The sequence below is a fragment of the Camponotus vicinus genome, unplaced genomic scaffold (genome assembly GCF_025532165.1).
Source record: "Camponotus vicinus isolate PSW18456_S1 unplaced genomic scaffold, iyCamVici1.0 SCAF_10, whole genome shotgun sequence".
NCBI classification, from domain to species: domain Eukaryota; kingdom Metazoa; phylum Arthropoda; class Insecta; order Hymenoptera; family Formicidae; genus Camponotus; species Camponotus vicinus.
In genome coordinates, this window is record NW_028141946.1 from 4854889 (window position 1) to 4874974 (window position 20086).

At 38.8% G+C, this 20086-nt stretch overlaps 1 protein-coding gene across 2 annotated transcripts; it reads right to left on the reverse strand.

Annotated features, from left to right (window-relative positions):
- Positions 1–93: 93 nt before the first annotated feature.
- On the reverse strand, positions 94–19752 carry Snrk (SNF related kinase). Of its 2 annotated transcripts, none has more exons than XM_083081047.1 (8): positions 18673–19752; positions 8337–8540; positions 7481–7633; positions 6922–7168; positions 6306–6657; positions 6069–6197; positions 5815–5920; positions 94–5678 (listed from the first exon to the last, which is right to left on the reverse strand). In XM_083081047.1, the coding sequence occupies exons 2-8, from the start codon at positions 8529–8531 to the stop codon at positions 3546–3548; spliced, it is 3315 nt and encodes a 1104-aa protein (XP_082937173.1). In that variant the 5' UTR covers positions 8532–8540; positions 18673–19752; the 3' UTR covers positions 94–3545. The 2 variants fall into 2 exon arrangements, with proteins under 2 accessions (XP_082937173.1, XP_082937174.1); XM_083081048.1 differs by lacking the exon at positions 18673–19752 and adding an exon at positions 9248–9476.
- Between the last annotated feature and the right edge of the window lie 334 nt (positions 19753–20086).

The following is a 20086-nucleotide window of genomic DNA, read 5'->3' on the forward strand; positions in this document are numbered from 1 at the left end:
TTATTCTTTCGTCTGTAAAAGACGAAGACGATAATATGATACTGAAAAGAAAGAGTACGACAGGAGAAATACGATAGTCTTACGGCATAGGTGTTAACTTTGTCACTTTAATTTATTTTATCCGAGCACACTGCATGAACAATCATGCTTGGCGGTTTACAGATCTCATCTTATGCCGGCTTAGTAAAGTGATGCGTCGTTAACACTTAGCTGGCAGTAAATTGGGATGACGAATCGGACGCTACGAGAATGACGCGGGACTTTGGTCTGTTCAGGCCGGATTCAGGCATTTAGGACGAGAGTGGAAAGAGTAGACCGTTAAAAAAATTCTTTCTCGCACTTGTAGTGCAACGCGTTCGAAATAGCGGTTTTATTCGCTAGAATCTGATCGGTGGGGAAGGAGGGGGGTGATTTACGAACAGCGCAACAACAACAAAGCCGAGGTTTACAACGGAATTACATGCGTTCGATGTGATTACGTCAACTTGCATTTTAGCGACATATACGTTATTATATATGCGTTATATGCGTGTATCGCATATCTTAAGAAACCAATCCAGTGTGTATATATGTACGTGTTGTTGTGGATTGGTTACAGCACATTCTGTTTTATAGCACGAAAATATCTTATTCTTTCTCTCTCTCTCTCTTTTATTTATATCAATAGCTCGCCTAGAATAAATGAATTTTCCCAGACACAGGAAAATGCCAAAGATATGTACATTTTACGTTATGATGGAAGAGACACTTTACTCTATTTGCTGCTCCAGAATATACATTGTTCGAGTTTCGCGCGAGGGACGCTTTCTCTCTCTCGCTTTATTACATAAATATATAGGACCGACATAAGCTACGCGTGACCTCCTGACGAGGAAATTTTGCTTGAGCTTTTCGCACTAGATAATCTCTCTCTCTCTCTTTCTCTCTTTTGTCGCTTACAACTTTATCCAATTGTCCGTGACGAAGAGAGATCCTTGTATACTTACTGTAAAATTCTCTCTATCATTCCCCGAGATTATACTCTCATCACACCGAAATAACGTTAATGCCCATGTACACCGCGATTGTTAGTTTCCGAGTTTCAAAAGTAGATCCCCCGAGTTGCAATATACGCTACAATAGGGTGAAAAAGATAAAATCGAATCGAATTCTTAAAATCAACAACTACACCGACGCAAGGTACTTGGCTTTGTACGACTTTGTATTGCACTTTGTAGCTAGCGCAAACTTAGGTCTGTGTGAATCTTACGAATTATTATTTTTGGTCTCGTTAGGTCATCGTCATCGTGCGACGCATAGATAGGTATATAGATAGAGTTGATACTCGAGATATTATTGAAGTCATTGCAGAATTCTCAGTCTTTATCAAAGAAGTTACAATCGACGCATTTTGTCCCGCGAACTTAGACGAAAAAAAAGAAAAGGAAAGAATTTGACGATCAGTCGTCGCGAGTTGTAACGAGTTCAATAGTTACGCCTCACAATTAACATCATCTTGTGACGCATATAATCCGAGGTTATAGATATATCTTCTTAATAATATTAAAAATATAATACAATGTACGCACACAATACAAAACGAGGAAACTGAAAAATGCGCGGACTCGCGAGAGAACAAAAGTACTTCGGCGTTTATCGAGCGTCCGGCACTCGATCGTAGAGACTCATAAAAACTTTATGTAAAAGCGCAAGAAAGGGACGAATCGCGAGACAGGTGGTAGATGAATGATAATAAACTACGAGAAAACATTCGCATCGCGATATAAGAAAAAAAGACGAGATCGCCCGACGAATTTTCGCTGCATTGCACACAACAAACACTCATATTTATATTTATAATCACGATTGCAACGTGGCTTTTTTTAACTAGCCGACAGCACTCGCGATGATGACGATGATAGAGAGACGATGACGATGACTAATATCGACGATAATCCGTCTAAGCGACCGTTGATGCGGATGCGAGATCGAAGAACGTCGCGAGACGTGCTCAACCGGCAAGCACGTTCAAACAGATCTTGCATATCTATTGCTCGCCGCCAATTATTTAGATCTAGAAGAGAATAGACGATTGCTTATTCTTAAGCTTCTAATATCTGCGCGTAGTATTATGCGCTCGGTGGGCTTTATACGTCGCGCATCGCTCGCTCAACAAGTACACTTCTTCTATTCCCGTTTTTAACGGACCTATTATACACGCAAACACTGGAGCGAGTTTCTTTCCCTCTTTAATCGTTTTCCTTTTTTTTCATTTAAACGCAACTCAGGCTATATCTGTTGTAGGGCACTCGCACCTCTTTCTCTATCTTCTTGTGTGTTTGGTTACAATTCGCGTTAATTTATATAAATATATAGTCAATCGCCATTCGGAAATTATATCTGTATTTAATAAGTTAACGAGTTAGGGGAAGCTTTGTGTAAAGGCAATGTGTCATGTAGAGAAGGAAAAGAAACCGTATTTTAAAAGAAAACGAAAGAATATTGTGAAAAAGAAAAAATACGCGACAAGAGGAAGACACTATTCGCACTGCGCGACTTTGTACCCGATCAAGTTGCATCTGAATCGTGACGCAAATTGCTTTTGCACGCATTACGCATTATTATATCATGTTAGATTTTTATACTACTTGGAGAAATGGGAGAAAGAGGGATAATGATAATGATCAATAATGACAATAGCGACAATCGTGGAGATGATACTGATCTCTCACCGTAATAATAGCGATTGTAATAGTAATAGTAGCGGATATAATAGTAATAGAGTATTAGAATAGTGTAGAGTGATAATAATGTAATAGAGTAATAATATAATATTAATATTAATAATAATATAATATAATAATAATCATAAACTCTGCAATATTTAATACATTGTTTGTTCACATGGACTAGATACAGCTCTCTTAGAGTGACCGATGAATCAGTACACTCTTTTTCTTTCTCTTATTTTTATCTTGATCCCTGTGTTCTATAGATCAGCGGGGATATGATGTAATCAGTCAAGTAAATTGATGGTAGACCAAAATCACGTAATATATCGCGATTAACGGTTACCGTACGCGCGGATTAATCGCATTGCGCGCCCTTAACTTAATGTAATTTCGGCATCAGCGAGGAACAGATCATATTTTTTTGGGAAATATTTTGGAAATATTAATTGCGAGTACACGCATTGCACTCTGAATTGCTTACGACGTTGTTTCTATATAAACACATCTGACACCAATTTTGCACTTAGAAATGCAATTAGCCGCTATTTTTCTTAAGGTATGCCAAGACGCGGCATCTATGCTATTTCAAAGGTTTCCCACCCCCCCGAAATAAAAACCGAAAATCAGATCTTTCAAACGATAAGAATATTTCTGTATCAATAAAATAACTCGCTACAAATTATATACAGTTTACAGAAAAGATTGTCGCGCAAAAGAAGTTTTACGCTATTTAGTTATGTCACTGGCACTGGAACGAACCTCACTTACCTACCCACACTTGTGTCTCTCATCTGGCGCTCGAACTTTCTGCTTCTTCCGAGCGGAAACGATTCATCAACAAAGACTGCAACACTTGGAAGCGTCCCCGAGATGAATGTGGCACACAGCGGGCAGTTTGGCGCAGCCCTTGCCGACGATACTCTCCTGCATGAGATGCGCGAGACCTAGATTCTGATTAATGTCGCCATCGCTGCCGCGATGCTGCTTCGTCGCGGCATCGCACCATTGACGACGTTCCCGCCATTTATCCTCGGCCGCTGTAGAGCAAAACAGCATCGACTTGGGCGACGGCGGACTCACGCGATCGCGCGTAATGCTGCCGCACGAGCGAGCCTTGTATAGACGTCCCTTACCAAAGCCCGGCAACGGTACGCAAAGCTTCTTGTGTACGGCGAAGTAACGACTTAGCAACCGAATCTTCCTGCTTTTACATTCGTTTCGGTTTATCGAGCTATTGCCACGGTTCTCTTTATCGTTGTACGCCGCATGACTGGTGCCTTTGTGATCTCCGCGACGTTCGTCGCTGGCATTGCAAGTCGTTTGACAGCAATTATCCGATTGACGATGATTGTTACTTTTGCTATCGGGGCTATGAGCGGATTGTTTGTTTGAGCTTTGCGATATTAGAGACTTTCCAGTACCAAGAGACCAACTCTGCAATAACCTCGCACCGAGGCCTTTGGCCTTTTGTACCGTGGTAGCTGCCACTTGAGAGACAGGCTGAGGAGTGCCATGCTGGGAAGTCGTATTGTTCTGTGACGTCGACGATGATGACGATGACGTGTTTGGCGCGCCGACTACGGTCGAATTACGCGATACATGACAGTGATTGTGACAAGACGAGGGCGCCTCAGCTTCCTGCACCTCGGTGATACGATTCAACGATTGACTCTCTCGCAAGCGCGTCTCGCCGGCTCTTCTTCTACCAGCGCGATGTCTTCTACCGAATATGACTTGATTCTCGGTGCATCGATGCCTACTACCTCCTGTCGTCGTTGTGTTTGTGTTTGTCGTGTTAGTGCCGCTACTATTGTCATTTCGATTGCTTTCAGTCGTCGTCGTGTGTTCGCCGTTACTCACACTGCTTCCTCCACCGCCGATCACCCCGCCTCGTCCGCCACCACTTCCTCCCGGATCCTGCGAATCGCTCGAATCATCATGACTATCGCGTCTTGGAGGTAAGGGTTTGCCAGTAGAAGCGCCAAGTTTGTGTGCCCTCTTCTTCCTACTTTCGCTGTCGTCGTCGCTGGCGTCGGAACTCGAGCAGGAAGTTGTACGCGTTTTATGGAATTTACTCCTTCGTTGTTCATATGCTGTTCGCCTGACGACGCGACATTTAGTCGTCGAACCTCCGCATTCGGTGGAGTTTACTGACGCTTGTATACCATCTCCATCTTCCAGGATTTCATTAAGTTGCGTTGTAGACGAATTACCGCTGCCAGGCGATGGCATAGTCTTGTACTTAGGCGTTAACGTTACTTGATTGTCGCTAATTGGATGAAGAGGTATCGATACGGTTGATGACTCGAGCAGAATTGTAGTAGTTGTCGTCACTGTTGTTTTCGTAGGGAGTTGAGACGGTTTTGAGGAAATCGTAGGCTCCGTAAGCGGCACGCTAAATCGATGATGTTGAGCACCCATTCTCCACTTGTTTGCCGGAACCGATGCGCCAGTTCGGTTTAAACATTCCGTCACCGATTTGGGCCTGACTTCCGTGTTGTTAGTTTTTCTAGACCATCCTATAGTTGGAGCATTTGCGTCACTTAATCGATTCTTCAGGTTTTCTTCGCAAGTAATTCGCGGTGACGCGGGCAACTTCTCCAAGAGAACGTTACCCGTTTGGACTTTTCCCGTTGTCTTCGAGTGAACCGGTGACGATGACTTTTTATTATCCTTTTCGTTTCTGGAACTCTGTTTCAGTCTTTCTCCTCTGTCAGTAATAACGGTATCTTCTTTTTGGTGCGGATGCCGTTGACTCTGCATAGGTTTTGTGCCGGTATGTTTCTCCGGAAGCTGCGATAACCGTTCCTGCAGGATATGTGAAAGTTTTCCCTCGGAACGAGAACCACGGCGATTAAAGGAATTTAACGCCGAATTACTGCCGCGCTCATCACGGCCGGAACAGGAGGACACATCATCTTCGTCTTCCTCCTCTTGGACGATACTGCATTTGCGCGAACGCACGTTCTGCAATGAGAACAGCCATCTTTGTTTCCCGAGCGAGGAACGTTATCCGGCAGACGGTATTTTATGTGCCTGCCTTAACGTTACGTTCGGTCACATTAGTTGACATCATTTTAGATGATAAGCATGCGATACATACCTGTGGCACATCACCGGGCGTCCGTGGCACGCTCAATAACGATTGATTGACAGTGCCCAAAGAGTTTTGATCCGTTCGTAGATTTGTTGTCAGATCATCTTGCCGGCTGCACAAAATTGTAACGTACATTAATATGTTAGTGACTTCATTCAAGTCGACGCACGATATAAATATTTAGAACTCGCATATTTTATAAGTGAGTCACACGTAGAAGCAACACACTAACAAGGGGTAATTCAGTACTTAAAACATACCTCGAAGAAACATCTAGAACCTCTGGCCGAGTTTTCTGCATCTGTTCCTGTCGATGAGCGCGCAACTTCCTTTCCGCCAGCAAAAAATACGTCGCGGTGATGTGGTTGTACTCGTTCTTGTCGAGCGCGCTGAAAGAAGATCGACGATGAGAATTACCGAATAGAAAGTCGCGCCGACGCATACACGCATGCTCAAAATATATACTAACACCGCAAGATTTCCTAATGTTTACTCACTCCAATATCTCTTCCTTGGTGGCGATATTACCGTTAACCATTTTGGTAATTATATGATTGTGATGATCGTCGGAGACTTGTTGACGCGACACGAGCGGCAATGTCTCCATAGTGTCCGAATCGAAACCGATCGCTAACCATGGATCCGCCGCGATTTCCTCGAGAGACGCTCTGCCTTCGGGTTCCCGTACAAGCATCTTAGCGATCAGCCGCTTGCAATTATCGGACACATGTGACGGGATCGAATATTTACAATCCATAATCATTGTCAACGTTTCGCTATCATTCGCCTCTTGAAACGGCGCTTGGCCGCATACTAACATATACAATATTACACCTAACGACCAAACATCTGTAATAAATCAAAACAACCTTATATATCTTATCAAGTTTACTTTCAAATTTTTTTTTACAAATATCAAACCGATTTGGAAAAACTTTTAACAAAAGAAATAACTTAAAATCAAAATAATGAAAGAATAAAAATAACAAAAAAAATAAAAATAAAAAAAAAATCATTTATCGTTTAAGTTAGAATTCTTGGCTAATTAGATAACAAGTCTTAATAACTTAAACCATCTTTGTTAATCTTTATTACATTAATTAACGAGCTTACCTACTGCGGGGGCATCGTAACTATCACCCAGAAGTATCTCTGGAGCGGAGTACGCTAATGAGCCGCACGAGGTCTCGAGCTTCTGACCAGGATAGAATCTATTACTGAATCCGAAGTCTGTGAGTTTCACCGTACCGAGCTTTTCGAAGAACACAACATTCTCAGGCTTTAAATCCCTATGTACTACGTGTAATCGATGACAATACGATATGGCCCGAACTATCTGCCGAAAGTAAGTCCTGGCCACCTAACAGTGAAAAGTATTTATATTTTTTATTACAAATACATTATTGACGTATAGCAAATGCTCGGGCAATTATCATAAAGAATTTTAGAATTTCTTAATCGACATACATTTTATAAAAAAATATATACAAGTTTTTATCAAATTAATATCATTAGTGTTTAATTAATATTATTAGTTATTAATTAATATTATAGTACTAATATTTAATAAACTTGAATATATGAGAATTAAACTTGTAATTATATTCTTTTATTTGCGCGATGATTGCAAACCGACAACGATAATAAAATGACAATGGTCGTGCAACAATACCTCCTCGCTGAGACCGCTGTCGTGCCGCATGATGTAATCGTAGAGATCTCCGCCATCCCCAAGCTCGAGAATTAAGTATAGCTTGGTCTGCGTGTCTATCACCTCGTATAGTCGCACTACATTGGGATGCTGCACCAGTTTCATGCACCGCACCTACGACACAGATTATTCGCGATCATAATTAATGCGCAAGAACGAAATTTATTTTGCCCGAGCGAATCCAGAGATCAACGATTCTGTCTGCCGTCCAGTTGCATCCAGCATCATTATCTCGTTGACCTTAACGAGATTCACCGCGATAAAGTCCATACGATGTAACTGCGCGAGACTATTCGATCTCCGATTATATTATTGAACCAGTCATTAAAATCGCATTACGCGAATCAGGATGTCATTTCAATGGTTCTACTATATCTATTAAGGCAACCGATTCGACGCGGAAAGCAACTCTGGCTTGATTGCGAATTCATGAACTATACAAGATAGATAAACAAGGAATGTCGTTTGGATTCTATCTGTATATGAATCAAATTGAGATAAATTTGAGATAAAAATAAATCTGAAATAGCAATGTAACTTAACTTTATATAAAAAAATACTAAAAAGAAAATAGAATGTCTGAAGCGAAGAAAAACAATTTAAAAATTCATACGCTTTCTATAAACTTTCCACATTTTAATATTTAATTCAATTATTTTCAGCAAAGAGACATCTTTATTCACTTCTGTTGAAAAAACGAAAGATCAAACTGGATGGATCGTGGGTAGAAGAACTTGGAATATATTTGCTGACATTCGTGGCATATAAGCGATTGATAAAAAGATTGATAAAATGTGGGCGACAATTTTTCTCTCACCTCCTGGAAGAGATGCGCTCTCGAGACTTCGTCGAGCTTGTTCTTGTCGATGACCTTCACTGCGACCTTCTCGCCGGTGAAAACGTGCCGTGCCAGCTTCACTATGGCAAAGTGGCCGCGGCCGAGGGTCTCCTCCAAGTCGTAGAGCCCGGCGATCTTGCCATCGTAATTGCTGTATCCCAATCTTCGATTCATTTCGTGTCACTGCAATGCACATCGTGAGTTCTTTGTACGTGGCCAATGGAAAGGGAAACGTATTATTCGTCATTTAATTAAAATAATGAATTGTTAATTAGACAATATTTTCCAATCATAAATTGAATGTGAGCGATAAAAAACAAAAGAAAATACAGATAAATATTTACTTGAAATTAGATCTTTATCTGAGTTTGAGATGTTCACAAATTTAAAATCTTCCCAGCATAGAATTATATGTCATATTTTGAAAGATTCTCGAGGTTTTTAATCAGAGAGATTAAATAGAGATTAAATAGAGATTACTCTGTCAAAATTAACTAAATGCTTTGTTCAGATTTATCATAATTTCTAAATTTTTAGATCTTCACTTACATACATGCCATAGGATGTAACGGGTGAATCGATAAATGTCAAACATCGAACTCTGATCGATTGTTTAAACTGTGTACAACAGTCGCATACCAAGCGCAACGGCTCGGTCTACTCCGTACGAGAAAGAGGTCACTATTATTTTTAGCGTAAGTAGGAGCAATAATTAATCGCTTCGTGAACATACGATCGGCAATGGTACAAAAAAAAAGTACACTCGGTAGAATGATGGCAAGAACTATCGGTTCGGAAAAATTCGTAATGTGAAACTAATGGACCGTATACGCGATGCGCGTTAAACTATAATTATCTGTGATTCAGACTCAAGTAGATAAAGTACTTACATCGTACCGAGGGGACTTGTGGAGAGCGTCTTAGAAATCGTGTATTACTTTCAACTTGATTTTTCCTCGGTTAATGTCGAACTAGAAATTCAAATCATTCGTATGCGAGAGAAATTATCATTCATTCATTAATCGCTCGGTAGCTTGATAAAAAGATCGACGACTCTTGTCAAAGTATCGTGAACGTGAGTCTTTTTCATTCACCTGCCTTTTCATTCGTCCGACAAGCGCTAATGCAAGCACGGGATAAGAACTGCGGGACCAAATTTAGCGCCGGATGACGGTGGGAATAGCGAAGCCAACGTTGCTGCCGAGGACAACGCATTGTCTTCTGTAATTGCGAAACGCATCGTCGTGTCGCGACGCCGAGCCGAGCCGCGATTCGCCGAAGGCGTCGTCCGTCTCGCATTCCGTCCTCCCGCGTGTATAAGAGGCGCACGAAAATACGATACGAATACCGGGTCGCGAAAATCTCGATACATATATATGTACGTATATATATATATATATATATATATATATATATATATATATATATATATATATATATATGCCCGCAACTTCCTTCGCAAGGGCGGGAAACGCGGCCGCATTGCCCATCGGGAATTGCGGCGAATCATTTCTTCGCTATGCGTGCTCCGGATGCTCTTCGCGAGGATTACGAGGAACGTAAAAATAAACCTTGCCGAACGAAGGCGAAGACACCAATAAGGGAGAAGACGAACCGCTCCCGAATCGTTCGCTCTCTCTCTCTCTCTCTCTTTCTCTATCCCTCTCGTCGCAGTGATCTGTTCTTATAAAAAAAAAAACACGCCGAAAATCCTGCTCCTTTCAATCAGCTCGACGAAAACAGATCGGATTAATGCTTCATCGATCGAATCTCCGGCGCACGCTATGCAATTTATAGCAAACGCTGACGCAAGACTGAGAGAGAGATTCACTCACCAAGGTTTACGGCTTTTATTTTGCGTGAACGCCTTTATTGCCTACGTCGCGATATAAATAAGGCGCGAGTATTCATTCGCCGACATTGGTATTATCGGACGAGCGTACTCTGCACCGTTCGTTCTTCTTTTTTTTCATTGTTAAGATTGATAAGTTATCTTGCGTTAATCCATTGAATCAATGCTGCCAGCTCATCGCGCGTGCCGATTTATTGGCGGATATTGACAAATATTCGCGTAGACACGCAACGACGAATATTTGTCGCATGAAATAATGCGCCATCGATCACGCTTCGAAGCACAGATTCAATTAAAATAAATAAACGGCGCGGACGTCATATCGACGCGTTTAATTCGAGTTCTTTCCGCCGCGATGAGAAATTAATCACTGTTACGTAATTGCAATTGATATCATTACAACAGGGGGAAGGGGGAAGGGGAAAAATAATGCGATTATCGCGAAGGTTTCGCGAGATTTATCTCGACCTGTGCATCGTTATTAATGAGCGTGTGATTGACAATATGACTGCGCGTGACGTGAATACTTTAATTTCGTTATTTTACGTGTCCGAAATATCTCTTTTGCCCTAAGTAAACAATTGTAGTTATCTAGGTCAGGGATTTCTAAACTATCGTGGCTTGTGACTCACGGGTGCTTTGAAAAATTACGCTGATCCTGGGAAAATACGAACGTTTTTATAGCGCAAGGCAAATCGCGCAAGAATAATACGCATAAATCGCGAAAAGAAAATAAATTAAATAAAACGTCACCTACGCTGTCCAATAATTTAATGTAAAACTCGAAATACTATGTCACAAAAAAGTGTGATTTAATATAATCACGATAGTCAAATTAAATTCATGATAATTTTTCAAATCAAAATTTTCTCTAAAAATTCGTATATTAATCTAAAAAATTCTTAAATAGCATATGCGTGTTTCTTTCATGTCTTTATCACTATTGCTGGTACATTTTCCGATCTCTCTGAATAATCTTTACAATTATAATAACTCGCTGTTTGAATCGCGGTATTAATATTGATTCTGGATATTCACACTCGACAATTACCATGTGGTAATTTTCCACGTGTAAGGCAAACGGAAGTCGATCATCCTTTATTCGGATCCGTCATCCGTCGTGGCGGATTGCACTTGGCATTTAACCGATAACCATGCTCGTCCGGTATCAAGATTTACCTGACGCAGACACGTCCGTAATAGTATCAGTGATGACCTGCTTTTACCGTGTCCGTGTAATAATGAGATGCATGAGCGTCAGTTATACGTAATAAGTTTACGACTGTTCGAGGCGAGAGTACCTGGAACGCGCTCATACCAACCGTGACGAGTTAAACGAGATGTCGGATATAATATTGTACATACATCGCGAATTTTTATTTAAAAAAAAAATTAATTCTCAAAAAGTAAAAAAATTATCCCGTTATCGATTCGCTAAAACGAAGAAAAATAATAATTGAGATCCACGATGGTCCGATACAGATTCCTCAATATTGCAATAATACTCAAGCTACAAATACTCCCGGATAATTTTTTAGATACGCATCAAAAAGCGTGGAATGGATTTATCTCGCGAAAAAGCGCGAAAGCGGTTTTTCAGTAACGATTAATACGGATTTTCTCGCGCAGACACGCGCTCGCGGCCAGAAATTCCATCGAACGAAAACTTTGCACATAGAAAGCGTAATCCGTTCTAATAATAAACGCGGCGCGTGGACCCGCATTTGAAATTTAAATCCTGTTACGCATTCCTTCTCGTAGCACTCGTTTCCCGGATGCAAGAAACAGAACGCCGTGTTCTCTGAATTACTTTCGCGTTTCGCGCCGATGCGGAAGTCGCGAGGTATGGAACATCGTGCACGATGAGTTAGATTTTTCAGATCCGCGACGAAGCGGGTCGAAATAAATGTTGCGATTTGTAACAGTCAGGGGAATGACAGAGCGCTTCCCGATGAAATTGTGTTGCAGAAAGATCGACAATACGCCCACGCGGCCAACGAAGGATTTTATCCGAAGAATTGAATTGATATGTAGCTGCACCGGCACATTATTCACGTATACGCGAATGAACTGTGTTCACTAATCCACATGTTGCACCGGGCGTCTTTCTTTCGCTCAATAAATCAATTAATCTATCTGACGAGGCGTATCTCGTGAAAAGTGGTCTATTGTCTATTGGAAAATGTGACATTTAAAAAACGATCGGCTCTCCGATACTCTCCCACGATCTATTCTTATTTTTATACGCAGAAAGATCGATGTATTAAAATCACTTACTAAGATTATACAATAGTAATAGCTTTAATTTTATATTTGTCACTCAGTAATTTAGATTAATTCTATAGCATGAAAATATTCCAAGTTTTGAAATGTTTTATTAAATTATTTGGAGACTTTCGCGTAAACATAAAATACAAAATACAAAATGTAAAATAATGTGTAGCTTATAGATTAACTATAATTCTTTCATAAGAGTCTAACGCAGTAAGAATTATTTAGAGGATTATGTAGAGAGCTGTTCTTTTTCAAAAGATTTCTCAATATTTCCCAATATTTCGTCTTGTTAAAAAGAAACGTTTCAAATATGTGAATAATATTAAATTTATCTGAATGTAAAAACTTTTGAGATTCAATCTTGACATATTCTATTATGTATTTTGAAAAGAATAGAAAAAAATTGAAGAAAGAATTCTTCAGCATTCTTACAATATTTATCAAAAGTCAGAAAAGTAAGAGACGATCGTGAATTATTAACGAAGAACTCGTGTAAGTTTCGCCCTCCCACATATTCTACATGATTCTATATGACGAATAAATATTTTTATTTTATATTTATATATAATTTGTATTATATCTTTTTTTTAATATAATCTTCTATAATCTTCTATCTATAATAAATGAACATTATAAAATAAAGTTTGTAATTATTTGATGCTTAAAAAAACTAAACTAGATCTCTCTGCGTAAAGAACGACAAAATCCACTTAAACTTCTCCACCAAGATACTTTTCTTTTATATATATATATTTTTTTTTTCTCTTTCTCTCTTTCTTTCTTTTTCTCTCAATCTTCTAGAATTGATTTTACAAAAACAGAACTTTACAGAGCAATTTTAAAAATTATCTTAAGGAAAGCAATCGATTTTAAAAATTATCTTAAGGAAAACAATCGATTTTAAAAATCACACGTATGATTAAAAAGGAAACTCTTAAACTGCGCAACAATTAGTACCTTTAATACGTTTCGTTTTTCTTTTTTCTCAGTAAAATCGCTTTCTTTCGCGCAACCAAAAGTACAGCGGTACAATTATAACGGGAATTAGTGCGCGCGATAGCCTCCTACGCGGATCCACGATCGAAGCGATGTATAATGTGACGATAATGCGTAACGTAAAGGTAGTACGGGCAGACGTAACAGGTAGTGCTCGTCGTACCGTTACCGCGATTCCACGGCGCCACCGTGCGCGAGGAAGAAATACACGATGATATCTGGGGGGGCGCGACTAATCCGCACCACCATCGGTCGCCGGTCGGTGGGAACAACGGCAACGTTCATCCTCACGAGGATGATAATTGCAGTCGATTAGAGCCTTTGCATTGCCACGCCGGACGTGCAGAGAGCAACTATGCGACTAGTCACGAACAAGGACGAAATTAATCGTAGCACAATTCATCGGTGAAAAAAAAAATACTCAGGAAAAAACTGTCAACACGAAGAGGAGTAGTAGTCGAAGGAGAAAGTAGTTTTCGGTTTATCGCAAATCATTTGTTGCTGATAAATAAATTGATCCCTCATGTAGAAAGGAATGCAGAATTGCATATTGTATTAACGCATGTAAAAAAGCGTTGCATTGTATGTACAAAAAAAGGATTTTTTTATTATAATAGATTTTGATATCAATTTCTGATATGTATAATAGAAGTATATCGATGCGTTGGCGGAAGATAAAAAGTCAGAAGCCACGAAGAAAATCCAATTAGAAATGCCATCCAATTAAACTTTCGCAGCGGTAGAAGTCATCGAAGATTACGTTTCTAGAGTCTGATAGAAACCTTATGAAATACATTCTGCTCTTTCGCAGACACTGCTGACAGTTCCATAAACTTAATCCGCATTGATTCATTCGTTCGATGACACATTGATGTCGTTAAATAACATTGATAAATAAATTTGCGAAAAGGCAGTATCGATAATCTACTAGAAATATAGAAATCTCTTACGCAAAAATCTGACGAAAGTGATCTCTTTAATCTAACTGCGTTCGCGGATTTCGTAGTCCTTGATAGAAGAAAAATAGAGAAATAAAAAGGAGAAGATTGGCAAGTGGATTGTTAATCTTTATGCATGTGAAAGAGGATATTTTTTTCTCTTGCTTTACAAGCTATTTCCTCGCTTCCTCGTTATATTCTTTTCTTTGACTGACGGGAAACGTTATGGCAAGAGACGCTAATATTTTTTGACGGTCGATGTTTTCTTTCCCCTCCCCCTCTCGCTCCCTCGCTCCCGAAACGTAACGCGCGCCAGTGTCATTTCTACAGTGCGAGTTGGCACCGAGCGGATTATTTGACGCGACCGGATCTGTGTAATTTGAGATAATGCACTCGACAAGCAGATTGATCTCCGCTTCCTAACGTCGTTGCACTAGTTCCATTCGCAAACACCGTTGGCCCCGTCTGGCAGTAAACAACAATAAGTTCACGTGTGGGCGGAAATGCGAGCGAAAATAATGTCATTCAGAAACAAGTTAAAAATTTATCCATCTCACTTCGAGAGATGGAAAACTTTTGAATGATTCATAAACACAATTATGTAATCTATAATCATAATATATATATATATACAGATATTTTTGGTAAATTTGAGAATAAACTTCTTGTTGAAATGTAAAGAATTTAAGTGAACCCTATGCTTAATAAAGAATATTTGAAAATGATATGTATAAACTCCTTGAAAAAATATTTATATGCAATTATCATTAACATTGCGACATAATTTTATTAGTTATGGCAGAAAAATAATCGTATTTGTAACAATAATAGAGAATCAAGATTTTTGAATTTTATGTATTACTACTATATAGTAGTAATGTTTCATCATTCATACCACTGACATATGTACAATTCCACAAATAAATTGCTTTATCAAAACTTTTCAAATATTCTGTTCCTTTAAATATTCCATTTCAGTTTTTAATGTTATATGCTTAAACACACAGATGAAGTGCGTCAACAGGAATAGAGCAATCCAAAAAGAATGTAATACAATGTATACAATATTCCACTATTTTCTATCTTTTTAAACTCGACGTATCTCAATATTTATTCTTTCAAAAACTTAAAGTTAAATCTTTCTTTAACAAAAGCATTGTTGTATCAATAGTTTCTAGTTTGGATAATTAAATCAAGTTAAAAAAAACAAGTAACAAAATCCTATTATTTAATTTCGGGTACATTTTACTTACAAGTTTATAATCTAAATTTTGATAACATATTACTTTATTTTTAAAAATACTCTCATAAATGAGAGAGGTAGAGATATTTTTACTAAACTTCCATTAAAAAAGTTGATTTTAATGTCAAAGATTTATGGGAGAAAATCCTGTGTCAGTATTGACATCCACGGAAAGCCAAATAAAATGTTATTCGAAAAGCCAGACGGTCCGAACGGAATTAGCGACCAGAAACGACCGGCGGCCTCGCCGAATTTTTTCAAGTGTCTCGGGGTCGATCCGGAGAAATGTTGGGCGGTTTCTGGAAATGGTCGGCCTTTTCTTGTTCCCGGGAATACTTCAATCTCTGGTTAACATTTCCGCCCGTTTTATTGTGACTAGAGAGAAACATCTCTGTGCACGGTCGATGACGGAAAACTTTATTAACTCTACGATACGGTCAATTATATAACAGTTAACTATTTACATCAATTTAGTCTGGAATTTCTTCAATTTGTGTTGGCATAGTCTAATATTTTGAAGAATTTTAACTTAATAAAGCAAAACACCTTCTCTCATTAAAGGCAATACACAATACTCGTTGGAAAATACATCTTATAGAAACTTTAAAAGCCTCGCTGCTATAAATTTACAAATAGATAAAGTTAGATAATCTTGAAAGTTTATTAAAATAAATTACATCGAGATGCATTAAATAAAGATAAAAATATCGAGCAGCAATGAAATTAAAAGTAACATCGTTTATCTTAGCCTCAATAGATATTTAAATTAGGTTAAGTACTGTTTTCGAAAGCATGAAATTATTTATCTTTTCGAATTGTAAATATGAATGACAAATCGTCGATTGTAAACGAACAAGTACGCAAACTTTGGACCTTACGATGAAGACATATCATACTAATCATACTAATGATTATCTTGCAACATGATACTTGAGGTCATGAAATGATCGTTCGTGTATCGATAATCATAGACCGCATTAATTTTTTTACATACGCGATAGTTGCGGAAAGAATCGTAGCAAATAAAACTTTATTTCCTCGTAACATTTTATTATTTTTTTCATTATTACACGATATTATTATAAGCTATTACAAGAACAAAAACTGTGTTCCGACAAATATTAGTAATTATTATATTTTTTTATAATCAAACAAATTAAATATATAAAAAATATTGATTCAGTAAAAATAATGATGTGCGCGCGTACCTATTCAATTTTAAGGACTTTTAATTATTCAAACATTTAATTTTCGCAATGTTTATAGCATTACATTTCGAAATTATAGTGATAAATGCACCATAGCAGAAAAACATCGTTATTAAATTCAGGATTGCTATATCGTCATTTATTCGGATTGCAATTTCTGCAAAAGAATCATATTATTGTTTCATGTATTCAGTATTGCGGGCTTATTCAAACGTCAGATGTTTATTTAGGCGAAAGAATATGATCTCTGAAACAATCTCAGAAATGCAATTTATGAGAGAGGGTTGCACAAAGCTCTTTTCTGTTTTATTAAGATCGTCGAAAGCCATTCCGAATTAATTACATATTAGTAAAATTGTTTAATTTAGCAATAATTCTAAGGGATATAACAACGTAAAATTAAGAATTATTATTTTAATAATTTCGATAGTTATATTTAGTAAATAAAAAATATATTTCTGCGCAATATTTTTCTCTCTTATTATTTATTTTTATTATTACACTGTTATGTTGTACAATTTTATTTGTCATTCCAGAAATCAATATTATAAAATATTTATATCGTTGTTATATTTTGCAAATTTAATGCAATATAAAATTATTATTGCTTTTGATCTATTTAAAAACATTTATGCATAAATGAATATTAATTTGCTCAGTTTTTTTCTATTGTGATCGTAATTAGCAACATCGGAAAGAGCTTTGCGAGAGAGACAACCTATGTATTTCGGAAATAACAAGTTCCCGTAAAGCGATAATTGATTCGTCCACGGAAACTTATTGTTTCCTCGTCAATCTTTCACAATGTACACAATGTATAAAGCGTTATATATATATATAGACAATTCGATGAAAGAGACGAAAACTCCTTTCTACTCGTATTATATTGCGTTTTTGCCCTGCGTTTATTCACCCAAACTCACGCGAGATCGTAGACTCTCGTGCAAGATATCGCGAATTTATCAGACCCACCCAAATATTGGAGAGGACAAATTCTCGGGACAGCTGCTGCAGGATCGATATTATTACGCGATAACATTGTCAATACTATCTACACTAATAATTGGCATATATTATTTATTGGCAAATATGTATAGTGTCAAGATATTACCGATGACGAGATTGTTACACAATGGCATACAATGGCATCAATATGGGGATCTTTAAAAGCTTTCTGTCGAGAAAATATCAGATGTTCACTTTGAAGACTGCCTACTCTAATGTAAAAATATAGAAAATCGAAGTATTGATAATATGCCACTTCTGACATAACCAGGATAAGCATAAATGTATGAAAACGATACTCCATTTTCGTACGAATAATGTAGCAAAAGTTGATCAATATATGTACATATATAATACAGGCTTCTCTTAAATTGCTTTCTTACAATTACAATTGAAATAAAACAATTATACATGTTAATCTGCCGAAAAGAAAAATGAGAAAATTTATAGAAAGCTATATATCAACTGCAGTAAATTTAAAAGTGAATTTATTCATTTAAAAATAAATTAGAGTATTCTATTCGGACCAACTAAAATTCAATCAAAGCAAGATGTCGCGATCAAAACTCTTGAAACAATTATTACGATCATTGAAAAGTTATCATTGACGAAATGTTATTAGCGTCAATATGATGAAATGTCAAAGTTATCTTATCGAGCAAGATCGGTGCGACGACCGCTTAAAAATAATACAGTAATTACGACGAGGAATGCCCGAGGCCATTTTTACCGAAGAGTCCACGCACCGAGGACCGTAAGAGACGATTAAAACTAGGGGTGACACGACAGAGATACTCACCTCTTTGTCCGCTAAACAAACGCTAACGAAGACGAAGACGACGACGTGTCGAGCCAACACCTCGCTAATCCGCCCACGATCCGGTGCGCCGTCATTTGTGATGCGAATTCATATACGCGTGGTGGCGGCGGCGGTGGCGGCGACGACGATGATGATCGATGCCAGACAGACAGCACTCTTTCGACGAGCTCTCTCTACGACGTCCAATCGTCGAGAATGTCGTTCGACGATATCGACGACGACGACGGCGGCGGCGACGAGAAAGGCAATGACATCGAACGTCGCTGGTGGGCCGCCTCGTTTTCACTCGACACTCGTGTTTACACGGCACTGCTCGGTCGCTTCTCACATTCCTTCGTCCGCGACGCAATCCTCTCGACTCTCTCTCTCTCCCTCTTTCCTTAGGTCACTACTTGCTCTCGTTCTCCGTTTCGCGAAACTTCGTGCATCACTGATGGATCGCCTCTTCTTTCTTGATGCTTGTCTTCCTTCTCTCTTTTTTCGTCTATCTTCCTCTCCGCTTTTCCTTCTCTCTCTTCTTCTATCGAGTTACCTCGCCCACCCGCGATCACACTTTTCGTTCTCTGTCTCTCTCTCTATCTTTTTTTGCTAGTCTTTCGCAGATATTCGCGCCAACAGAAGGTGACTTCCGGACAGTTTCCTCGCCGATGACGATGGTGCGCCGCGCGCGCGATACACTTCCCACTTTTTCTCTTCTCTCACTCTCTCGCCCCCCGCTCTCCTCTCTCTCAATTCACCACTTTTGCCTGTCTCGTTTCCTCGCATTCACACGAACGCGCGTACACATACATGGACACACAGCGTCGCGCGCACGGGAAAGCGTACACGTCGCCGTTGACCGTTTTTCCGTTATTCTGTTGCCGTTTCGATCGCGCGACTCGCCTCTGCGATCTCACGCGCGCACAATCCGGAGCACGAATCTCTCGCTCTCGACGCTCGACGCTCGACACTCGAATCTCGGTCCTGTTTCTCGAAGACGAAACGGTCCCGTGGAAACGGGACGGGCGCACGCACACTCGCGACACGGTGACACACGAGAAAGCTAGAGAGCGTCAGAGAGTGTATTCGACGCAGTCGACGACACTCGGGACGCCTCCGGCTGTTCGACGCAGCTGCCATCTCGCGGTGATTCGTGGACTCTCGTGACGTAGTGGCGCGAAAGTACAAAGTATCTCTCTTCCCAGAAGTAAGATCAAACTGAAAAATTTCTGTCAAATATTAATAAACTTTGCGGATATTTATATATTATATATTCATATATATTATAAATATATATATTTAAATATTATATATAAATATATTTGTGATAAAAAACAAATATAATGTAATGATAAAAAACAAATAAAGGAAGAAAATAAAAATTAAAATATTTGACATAAATGAAAAAACACAA

Excerpts from the sequence above, each read along its gene's own strand:
- Snrk (XM_083081047.1), bottom strand. The coding sequence starts at position 8,531 with ATGAATCGAAGATTGGGATACAGCAATTACGATGGCAAGATCGCCGGG. Across the intron at positions 7,169-7,480 it reads ACAGCGGTCTCAGCGAGGAG|GTGGCCAGGACTTACTTTCG; the intron begins GTATTGTTGCAC and ends TTTCACTGTTAG. Across the intron at positions 6,658-6,921 it reads TTACGATGCCCCCGCAGTAG|ATGTTTGGTCGTTAGGTGTA; the intron begins GTAAGCTCGTTA and ends GATTTATTACAG.